General features: G+C 44.4%; 1 protein-coding gene across 3 annotated transcripts in view; it reads right to left on the reverse strand.

Annotated features, from left to right (window-relative positions):
- The window catches only part of Abcc5 (ATP binding cassette subfamily C member 5), a 109197-nt gene that overhangs the window by 55733 nt on the left and 42649 nt on the right, over positions 1 to 10815 (reverse strand). For all 3 annotated transcript variants that reach the window (XM_031363420.1, XM_031363419.1, XM_031363421.1), the window contains 2 exons: positions 448 to 572; positions 282 to 354 (listed from right to left, as the gene is read on the reverse strand). In XM_031363420.1, the coding sequence (XP_031219280.1) occupies positions 282 to 354; positions 448 to 572 (198 nt within the window). The remainder of the gene's footprint in view (positions 1 to 281; positions 355 to 447; positions 573 to 10815) is intronic.

Genomic DNA, 10815 nt, shown 5'->3' on the forward strand with positions numbered 1-10815 from the left:
AAAAAAAAAAAATATTTAAGCATAGTAAAAACAAAACGAAAGCATTTCGAACCCTAAAGGGATATGCTTAAGATTTGCATGACATAAACAAGCAGGGCTGGCATCCTTGTGCTGATCAACAAATGTTTTACTGCTATAATGGCTCAGTGACAACAGAGCTCCCCGTGTGGTTCTGTCTGAGGAGGGGCTGTCCTAGCAGGGACTGGCATGTCTTTGCAAAGCCCTCCAGAGCCTTCCCTGCTAACTGCTCCAGGGGCCTGGCAAGGGCAGAAGGCTTGTACCTCAGTCAGGTCGCTGTTGGGGAGAATGGCCAAGTCCGGCCGCAGGCAGCAGCTATTCAGCACTGAGTTGTACCTGAGGGACACAGAGTCACAGGAAATTAGGCACATGGTCTGCCTTCTCTCACACATGGCCAGAGAACCATGACAGAAACCAAACATATCTTACCTCTCTTCATCAAATTCCTTCCCAAAGAGAATGTTGTCCCTCAGAGTGGCATTGAGAATCCAGGCCTGTTGGGCCACATAAGCAAAGGTCCCACTGACGGCAATGCTGCCCTCCAAAAGCGTCATCTAGGGAGACAGACATCATCCAGTGATGTAAACCGAAACATCACTCTAAACCAACACACGGCACCCACACTGTCAATGGAGACGAATGCGGTCTAAAGCTTTGGCCGTTTCTAGGACTTTTTTTTTTTTTTGGACTTAACTCCATATCACACATTTTTTCTAAAGACAGCTACAGCAACAAAGAACATTGATGTTATACTTATTTATTGACTGCACTCAGCACCCATAGCTGTTTCATACTCTCTAACTGTAAATTGATTTCACTATAAAAGTCTTAACTCTGACAGCTGATCTTGACTATCAACTTGACTATATATCTGGAATGACTAAAACCCAAGCACCTGAGCACATCTGTTAGGGATTTTCTTGATCAGATCATTTGCTATGGAACAACCCACCCCAAAGCGGGCCACACTCTGGTGGCAGCCCACATGCAAGGAGTGGGAGAAGGAAGCTTTCCCTCTCGCCTGTTGGTCACCTGTCGCTGAGGCTTTCTTTTAGTGATCTCTCTGGGACCCTAAAACAGACAGACAGGAGCTGGGACATTCCGCCTCTGGGACTGAACAACTATCATGGCCTTTCTGTTGGGGGAGCAATCTAGTGAGATCACACAGACTGTAAGCTTCTCTAGCAAATCCTGTGAGTGTGCCCTGGCTGTCCTGGAACTCACTCTGTCAACCAGGCTGGCCTCCAACTCAGAAATCTGCCTGCCTCTGCCTCCCAAGTGCTAGGATTAAGGCTTACAGGTTTCTAAGTGCGCCCCAGAAGGAGAATCTGTTCTCAAGTAGCCACAGGATTATAGAAAATTAAATCGCAATCCTTATTATAATTTTGCTGAATTCTAACAAAATTCCAAGCCTCCCTCTTGGAGGCTGGCTATCCATGGTTAAAGGTAAGGAGTAGGATCCTGTAATTTTGGATGGAGGTATGTGGAGGACTCTTACTGAGGCTCAGGACTTTGAGCCCTCCGATTCTGAAGGATTTATCTCACCAGCCTTAGCAGAGGATGCATCCCATCTCTACCACCAGCAATATTGTCCTTTCAGCTTTGCTGGAGGGAATTAATCATACACTGTCTACAGAATGCCCAGTGACATTTCCTGAAAGAGATGCCAGGGAAGTGTAGAGGAGAGAGAAAGTGTAGTCCGTGAGGAGGTACCCTACACTACTGAAGAGCTTAATGAATTAACAAATTCATTCAAGCAGAAATCTGGGCAATATGTGTGGAAATAGATTTTTAAAGGAATGAGATAATGGTGAGAAAAACATAAAACTGGATCAGGTTGAGTTTTTCAATGTGGGCTGACTGACTGAAACTCAGTTTAATATGAAAGTTTTTAAAGGGTGCCAGGTTAAGACCTGGGTAGCCACTGCCTTTCCGACATTTACTATAGCCATTTTGTTTTATGCTTGTAGCCAGCCATTTTACATTGTTACAGAGGTCCTTTCTCATGCCCCAGTTAACCTTTAACCACATATCCTGCTAAGTTCTTTGCTTCCGTGTTCTTGGAAATTTCCCAGACCCTCACCTTCCTTTAGAGCAGTCACGATAAAGGTCACTTAGAAGTGCTTTGTAGACTTAGGTACAATAAGCTTGGACCCAAACCAACTTCTGCAACTGTCCAGCAGCACTTCCAACATCTGTGTATGACTTTTTATGGTTGTGGTTTTGCCTTTATAAGTTGCCCCTGGGAAACAGTCAGGTTTGCCATCTCAGCTCCCAAGTCTGACCTTGATCGTCAGTGTGGAGGTGGGGGGTAGGGGTGGGATGGGGGAGTATCAATAAATTATCCCTGTTTGACTGAGTTCAGTGTCTGAGTGGTTTGTGGGGTGATTCCTGGACCCAAAAAGCCAAAATTTCCTTCAATTGGTTAGATGAAGGATTTGTCATAAGATGACCTGCTAAAGATACTTACATCCAACCATTGGACTGAAGTTAGGGACCCTTAAAGAGGAATTAGGGGAAGAATTGAAGGAGCTAAAGGGAAGGGCAACCCCATAGGAAGACTCAACTAACCCAGACCCCTGGGAGCTCCCAGAGACTGAGCCACCAACCAGACAGCATACACAGGCTGGTCCAAGCCCGTCCCTTCCCCAGATTCCCCCACCCCCCACCCTCTCGCCCCCCAACCCCAAACATATATAACAGAGGAATGCTTGGTCTGGCCTCAGTGGAGAGAAGATATGCATAAGACTTGAGGCCCAGAGAAGGGGAGGGGGAGGGGGAGCACCCTTTCTGAGGCAAGGGGGAGGGGGAAATGGGATGAGAAACTGTGGTGGGGGGTACTAGGAGGGGGGCAATGGATAGAATGTAAATAATTAATTAAAGAAAGAAAAAGAAAAGATGGCCTGCTGAAGAAGAGCTAAGAATGCCTGACATCCCCCTCATTAGTGTTGATGAAGGGGTCTGAGGGCTCAGGAAACTGTAGCACTTGGATAGGCTGTGTAAAACCCACACCTTTCAAAGTGCCCCTCAAAAGACAGTGCTGTGACAATGTCCAAAACAGGACTTTGGCCAGGTAAAAGGATTGTTATTGGATAAACAGAGCAACTTCTCTTAAACTCTGAGGAAACTTCCTTAATCTGTCCTCAAAGGTCAACTACCTCAGGAAAGGTCATCTGGTTACCAGTCAGATCATTTGAAACAGCCTATATCAGCTCAAAGCCTCCCACTCTGCTGACGGTCATATAAGATCTGCTTTTCTGACATTTTTGCTCTTCTTTCTGCCCTCTCCCCCTCACCCACGATAGCCTGGGCCGTTTGATCTCCCCAAAGCCTCTCTTTCTACCCATGGAGACAATCCTCTTCAGTGGGTTCTCTGCACCCCAGCTTGAGGGGTGAGGAGAAACCTGCACATTTGAAAACCTTTGTCAACAGTTTTCTTTGTGGCAGACTGGAGATGCTACAGTTCAACTGGATGAAATTAAATACAATGGGCTTACTGGGCCAGGAGTAACAGGGGCCACCTGGCAACACAGAATCACCAGAGAAAAAATGATGTGCATCATAGCCTGACCTGTGACGGGCAGCACACGAGAAAGGAACTTTTAGGGTGGGCTAATTCACAGGAACGTTAAGTTACCATGTTTCCAAGAAAGAGATAATTGTTGAGGTAAGCTTTTTGTATGTTGTGTGAAGGTTGTCTTTGTATTCCTCAATTGCTGATTGCTGTACCAGCAGAGAGCTGAGTATCAGCCAGACATTGATATTGTTATTCTTATGACTCATCACCTGCCTCAAGTGTTTTGTAAACACAAAACTACCTCCTGGATGACTAGCTTAATAAAGAACTAACAACCACAATGGCCAATAGCTAGGCAGGAACAGGAAGGCAGGACTTCCCAGCTGAGAGAGGGTCTCTGGGAAAAGAAGCAGAGGCAGGAAGGATTTGCCAGTAAGACACAGAGGCGGTCTGACTTACCAGGACTGAGAGAGGTAAAGAACCATATGGTTAGAGACTTGAGTGGATTCCTGAGTTCAAGGCCAGCCTGGTCTACCGTGTGAGTTCCAGGACAGCCAGGGCTATACAGAGAAACCTTGTCTCAAAAACAAAAAACAAACAAACAAAAAAAAAAACATATGGTGGGTAGTGAGCTAGGATAATAAGATTAAGTTAGAGGAGCTAGCTGAGAGGTAGCCTAAGCTAAGGCCTAAGCACTAATAAAAATTAATGACTCTCTGTGTCATTATTTATATTGCTGGTGGGTCCAGAAAATCCCACTATAGATAATAAATCTATGCGTTTGTTTCATCTGTATAAGCAGAAAAATTCTCAAACAAATAAAGCCTACATTGGATGGTAGAATAGAAAATCTCAGTCCATGAACTAATTTCCAGATTAGCCAGTTTACAGACCCAGAACCCTGTGAATGGAGAACTGCCAGGTGCCCTAGAGGAAGGACCTGGATTAGCCTTTCTCCCACCTTTCTCAGAAGATCTTATGGCTTTTTACAAAGCAAACTGCACACAAAGGGGAAAGGAAAACTCAGACTTCCCCAGGTGTATTCAATACCCATTCTGACTGACACTGATTCTGAAAGACCACAAGAAGCACTGTGAACATCTAGTTAGCATGGCAGGTATTCCTCAGTGTCAGGATGCAAACTTGGGATAGATACACTTAAAAGCTGGCAGAATCCCCACATTCTTCCATGACCTGTGGAGTGAGAGCTATTTTGGTTGGAAAGGCCACATGGAATGTATTGGAGTCACCTCTGCCAGGGATAACAGCGAACTAAAGCCAACACTGTATCCCTGAAGAAATGGCAGAAACAAGTGCCACTGTAAGAACATGAACAATGCAGGTTTCCAGTCTCCTTTTAACACTCTGACATGGCCTATGCAGAAGGCAATTAGATTATGGAGAATGACTGACTCTGCTGCTGTACCAGATGAGTCTTTACTTGACCAGACTAACACATGCTGCTCTTTGGTTACATGACGACTGATCTAGCAAATGCCCTTTTCTCTGTACTTGTCCATAAGGACTACCACAGGCAGTTTGCTTTTAGTGGGCAAAGCCAATATACCCTCACAGTTTTACCTTAAGGATATACTAACTCTCCAGCCCAGTTTCATAACTTAGTTTGAAGGGATATTGATTATCTGTCTCTTCTACAAATGTCACATTGGTCCCCTATACTGATGACATTGTGCTGATTGTACCAAGTGAGCAGGAGGGAGCAAACACCTTGGATTTGCTGGCAGCACATATGTGCATCAGAGGATAGGAAATAAATACAACAAAAATAGAAGGACTTTCTACTCCAGTGAAACTTCTAAAAGTCAGGTGGTGTGGGGCCTGCAGAGATATTCTTTCCTAGAGGAAGGATAAGTTATTGCGCCTGGCTCCTCCTACCACCATGAGAGAAGGACAGTCCTTAGCGGGTGTGGTGTTCTGAATGAGAATGCCTCCCCACCCGAGGTTCACATGTTTGAATACTTGGTCCCCAGTCAGTGGAACTATCTGGGAAGAATTAGGAAGTGTGGGCTTGTTGGAGGTGGTGTGTCACTGGAGGCAGGCTTTAGGGTTTCAAAAGCCGCAACATCCCCAGTTAGCTCTCTCTGCCTTGTGTTTGTGGATCAGGACACAGAGCTTTCAGCTACTGCTCTACCACCATGCCTGCCCACCTGGGCCATGCTCCTGCCATGATGGTCATGGACTCAGCCTCTGAAACTGTAAGCCCAATAGACTGTTTCCTCCATGAGCTGCCTTGGTCATGGTGTCTCTTCACAGCAACAGAAAAGCAACTAGGACAGCGGGCCTATTTAGATTCTGGAGACAGCACATTCCCCACTTGGGTGTGTTACTCAGGCCCATATAACAAGTGACTCAGGAAGCTGCTAGCTGAGTGGGGCCTGGAACAGGAGAAGGCTCTTCAACAGGTCCAGGCTGCCGTGCAGGCTGCTCTACCACTGGAACTATATGATCCAGCAGACCTTATAGTACTTGAGGTGTCCGTGGCAGACAGAGATGCTGTCTAGAGCCTTTAGCAGACCCTTGTAGGTAAATCACAGAGGAGCCCTTTGGTATTTTGGAGCAAAGCTCTACCATCATTTGTAGACAATCGTTCTCCCTTGGAGAGATGACTCTTGGCCTGCTATGGAGCCTTAGTAAAAAGTGAACATTTGACAGTGGGCCATGACATTACCATGCAACTAAGCTGTCAATCAGGAACTGGGTATCTGATCAAACAAGTCATGAATAGGGTGTGCACAGATACCTTCCATTATCAAATGGAAGTGATATATATATATATATATATATATATATATATATATATATATATATATATATAATCATATATATATGATTGGGTCTGAGCAGGTCCTGAGGGCACAACCAAGTTACATGAAGAAGTTGCCCAAATACCAATGGTTTCTACTCCCATTACAATGCCTTCTGCTCACAGGCATGCATCTGTAGCTTCATGAGGTATGCCCTATGACTGACTGCCCTAGGGTCTGTTTTACTGATGGCTCAGCATGTTGTACAGACTCCACTCAGAAGTCGACAGCTGCAGCATCACAACCTCTTTCTGCAACAACCCTGACAGAAACTGAAGGAAAATATTCATAGTAGACAGAACTTTAGGCAATATATATGGCTATATATTTTGCCTGGAAGAAACAGCTAGAAGTGTAATTTATTATTCATGAGCTATATCCAATAGATTAGCTGAATGGTCAGGGACTTGGAAAGAACATGTTTTAAAATGTTAAAAAAAAAAAATGAAGATGAAGTATGTGGATAGATCTTTCCAGTGAGCAAAGTATGTGAAGATACTTGTGTCTCATGTAAATGCTAACCAAAACTTGACCTCAGCAGAGGAGTTTAATAATCAAGTGATAGGATGATCTGTTCTGTCAACAGTCAGCCCTTCCCAGCCATCCCTTTCACAGCTTATTAGGTCTATGAACAAAGTGGCCATAGTAGCAGTGATGGAGGCTATGTGTGCTGGTTTGATTAACAACAGCCCTCGTAAGCTAATGTCTAAATACTTGGTCCTCAGTTAATGGAACTGTTGGGGAAGGATTAGGAGGTGTGTCCCTGGCTTTGAGGTTTCAAATGCACATGATAGGCCCAGTCTCTGCCTCACTACCTGTCTGCCTATCAGGATGTAAGCTTTCAGTCCCATCTCTGCCTGTCTGCTGCTGTGCTTGCTGCCATGATGATTATGGACTGGTTCTCTGAAACTGTAAGCCAGCCTCCAATAAATGCTTTCTTTTGTAAGAGTTACCTCTGACATGGTGTCTCTTCACAACAACAGAACAGTAACTTATACAGAAGTTGGTAGGAACTGGGGTATAGGCCTAGCCAGGCTGCTTGAGAAATATGGTGGATTTTGGCTTAGGAAAGCAGTTAAATGTTGAAAGCAGGGCTTAATGGGCCATCTGAGTGGTGCTGACAGCAATGTAGACTATGGACACCCAGCTCAAAAGGTTGCAGTTAGGGGAGTATTAGAGACCATTCTTGTGATATTTTGGCAAAGAAAGTGGCTGGATTTGTTTTTTGTTTTGTTTTGTTTTGATTTGATTTTTTTCCATTGTTGTAAAAATCTGCCAGAGAATAATAGAAGTGTTTTGGACTAACATTACTGGCAGATGAAATTTCAAGATAGCTTAGTACTGACCATTGTCACGTGGTTATTAGTGACCACTTATGCAGTGGTCACTACCGTGAAAAAAGAAGAGCAAGCAGGGTAAAGAAAAATACAAAATGTACAGAGGGCAGAAGAGGAGCAACAGGAAGTGTAATGCTGACACCAAGTCCTGTGCTAAAGGAAAGGAGAAGTTTAAAGAAAAGCCTAGTGCTCAGTGGGATAAAGGAATGGTGACCTCAGAGCAAGACCCACCAAGCTAATCCTGCAATTGATGAGAAGGAAGGCTGACTCAGCAAAAGAAACCATCAACAATGGAACGCTTATATAAATGTAGTTCACAGGTTCTGGATTTAGAGTCAAGGAAGATGACAGCTGTAAAGAGGTTCTGCAGTCTTCTTCAGTTAAGGAAGCCCACTAGGGCCAGCTCTCTCATGGAGGCCCAGAGGGCCCGTTGTGTCAAGCTATGGCAGTGAACCATGAATTCTGTTGGAGACCCAAAGATGCTAAAGATGCCAAGAGCGGGGAATAACTGCCAAGGAGAGCTGCCAGCAGGTGTGGAAACAGCCCAGGAGAGAGAAGTGAGTTGCAGTCAGCTGGAAAGGAAGAGCCATCTAATGAATGCTTTAACATCAGACAGTGGAAAGGACAGTTTTATATCAACTTGATAGAAGATAAAGTCATCTGAGAGGAGGGAACCTTAAGACTGGGCTCTATGTAAGCCTGTAGGGCATTTTCTTAATTACTAATTGATGGGGGAGGGCCCAGACCATCGTGAGTGGTATCATTCCTGGGCTGGGTTTCTTATAAAGAAAGCCAACCGAGCATGCCATGGGAAGCAGCACCCTTCTATGGCCCCTCACAGGCTCCTCCCTCCAGGCTGTTCTTCTGCTTGAGTTCCTCTCCTGCCTTCCTTTGATGATGAACAGTGCTATGGAAGTATGCGCTGAATAAACCCTTTCTTCTCCAAGTTTCTTTAGTCATGGTTTTTCATCACAGCAATAAAAACCCTAACACAAAACATAAGAGTTGTGGTATCTGGCATCTGCCCTGGTTCTCAGGATTAGTTTGGTCCAGTATTTCCTCACTATGACCCTCTTCCTCACTTTTGGAATGGTAATATATATTCTGTGCCATTTATGTTAAAAGTATGTGATATACTTTTCTTTTTTAATTTTACATGGGACTACAGTTAAGAGATTGCTTTGCATCTCAGAAGAGACCTTGAACTTTTATGCATTCTTTTGGTTTGGTTTGGTTTGGTTTTTTGTTTTGTTTTGTTTTTTGAGAAAGGGTTTCCCTGTGTAGCCTTGGTTGTCCTGGAACTCACTCTGTAGACCAGGCTGGCCTCGAACTCAGAAATCTGCCTGCCTCTGCCTCCAAGTGCTGGGATTAAAGGTTTGTGCCACCACTGCCCAGCTTTATGCATTCTTGAGACTGTGAAAGATTCTGTGTACTTTTGACATTGGACTAAATGCATTTTGTATGGAGAAATGGCTACTAGCTGATGAGGGCCAATGAGTGGAATCTGGTGGTTTGAATGAGAATGCCCCCCATAGGCTCCTACGTTTGAATGCTTGGTCCTTAGCTGGCAGAACTATTTGGGAAGGATTACAATGTGTGGCCTTCTTGGAGGTATCTCTCCTCTAATAAAATATTCTTTTCTAAGAGTTGTAATCTTGATCATGGTATCTTTTCACACCAACACAACATTAACTAAGACACTCTGCATGAACAACACAGACATCTACTTACCAAGGCTGACCTGCCTACAGCTGTAGCTAAGGTGCAGATTTGCCAGCAACACTGAGTACCCCCAATATTCTCTGGGGTGACCAGCCAGTGACCTGGTAGTAGGTTAACTACACTGGACCTCTTCCTGTGAGGGAAGGGTGACAATTTGTCATTACCAGAACAGAAACTTATTCTGGTTATAGATTTGCCTTCCCTGCCGATAATGCTCTGCTAAAACCACTACCTACAGATAACACAAATGCCTACCTATCATCATGGTATTCTATACAGCATTGCTTTGACCAAGGAATTCACTTCACAGCCAGGAAAGTGGAACAGTGGACACAGGTTCATAGAATCCACTGATTTTACCATGTTCCCCACCACCCTGAAGCACTTGGCCTAACAGAACAATGGAATGGCCTTTTGAAGACACTGTACCAATTAGGCTGCAATAGGCTAGGAACCTGGGTCAGAGTTCTCCAGAAGTAGGCATATGCTTTAAGTCAGCCTCTAATATATGGCATGGTTTTCCTACAGTTAGGAGTCACAGGGCCAGGAATTAAGGGGCTGAAAATGGAATGGTTCTACTTATTTTCATTCCTAGTGACCTATTAGGTAAATTTCCAATTCTGTTTCTGAGACCTTTGGTTCTGGTCACCTGGAAGTTTTGGTTCCAGAGGATAAAGTGTTCTTGCCAGGAACCACAACAAACATTCCACAAAACTGGAAGCTCAGACTTCCTCCTGGCCACTGTGAGCTTCTGATGCGCTCAAGCCAACAGGCTAAGAAAGAAATATCAGTGTTATAAGCCAAGAGGCCAAGAAAGAAATAACAGTGTTAAGAGTGACTGATCCAGATCACCAAGAGGAAACTGGATTGCTTCTCCACAATTGATGTAAGCAAGACTATCTGAAGTGCAGGGCATCTTTTAGGGCATCTTCTATTACCATGTTCTGTGTTTAAAATCAATGGAAAACTCCAACTCAATTCAGGCAGAATGAGAAAGGATCCAGACCCTTTAGAAAAGAGACAAAGCATACTGGGATGCTTGCTGAGGGTGAAGAATACAGAACGGGCAGTACAGAGAAGTAGTTATACATACCAGTTAAGTCAGTGGTTCTCAACCACCCTAACACTGCGACCTTTTACTACAGTTCCTCATGTTGTGGTAACCCCCAACCATAAAATTATTTTCTCTGCTACTTCATAATTGTAATTTTGCTAATGTTATACAAAATTATGACATAGTTATTGTTTTCCTGTGGAAAGCAAGACATTGCCACGTACACTTTGTGTGAAGGCGGTATCTGAGGCATAAACTTCAAGGAAAGTCAGTCCCCTGCCTCCGCATTGTCGCCTGGCACCCCAAACTCAGAGGTGGCCCAGATATGTCCTCGTACTAGTG

This window comes from Mastomys coucha, unplaced genomic scaffold (assembly GCF_008632895.1).
Source record: "Mastomys coucha isolate ucsf_1 unplaced genomic scaffold, UCSF_Mcou_1 pScaffold12, whole genome shotgun sequence".
Taxonomy (NCBI): domain Eukaryota; kingdom Metazoa; phylum Chordata; class Mammalia; order Rodentia; family Muridae; genus Mastomys; species Mastomys coucha.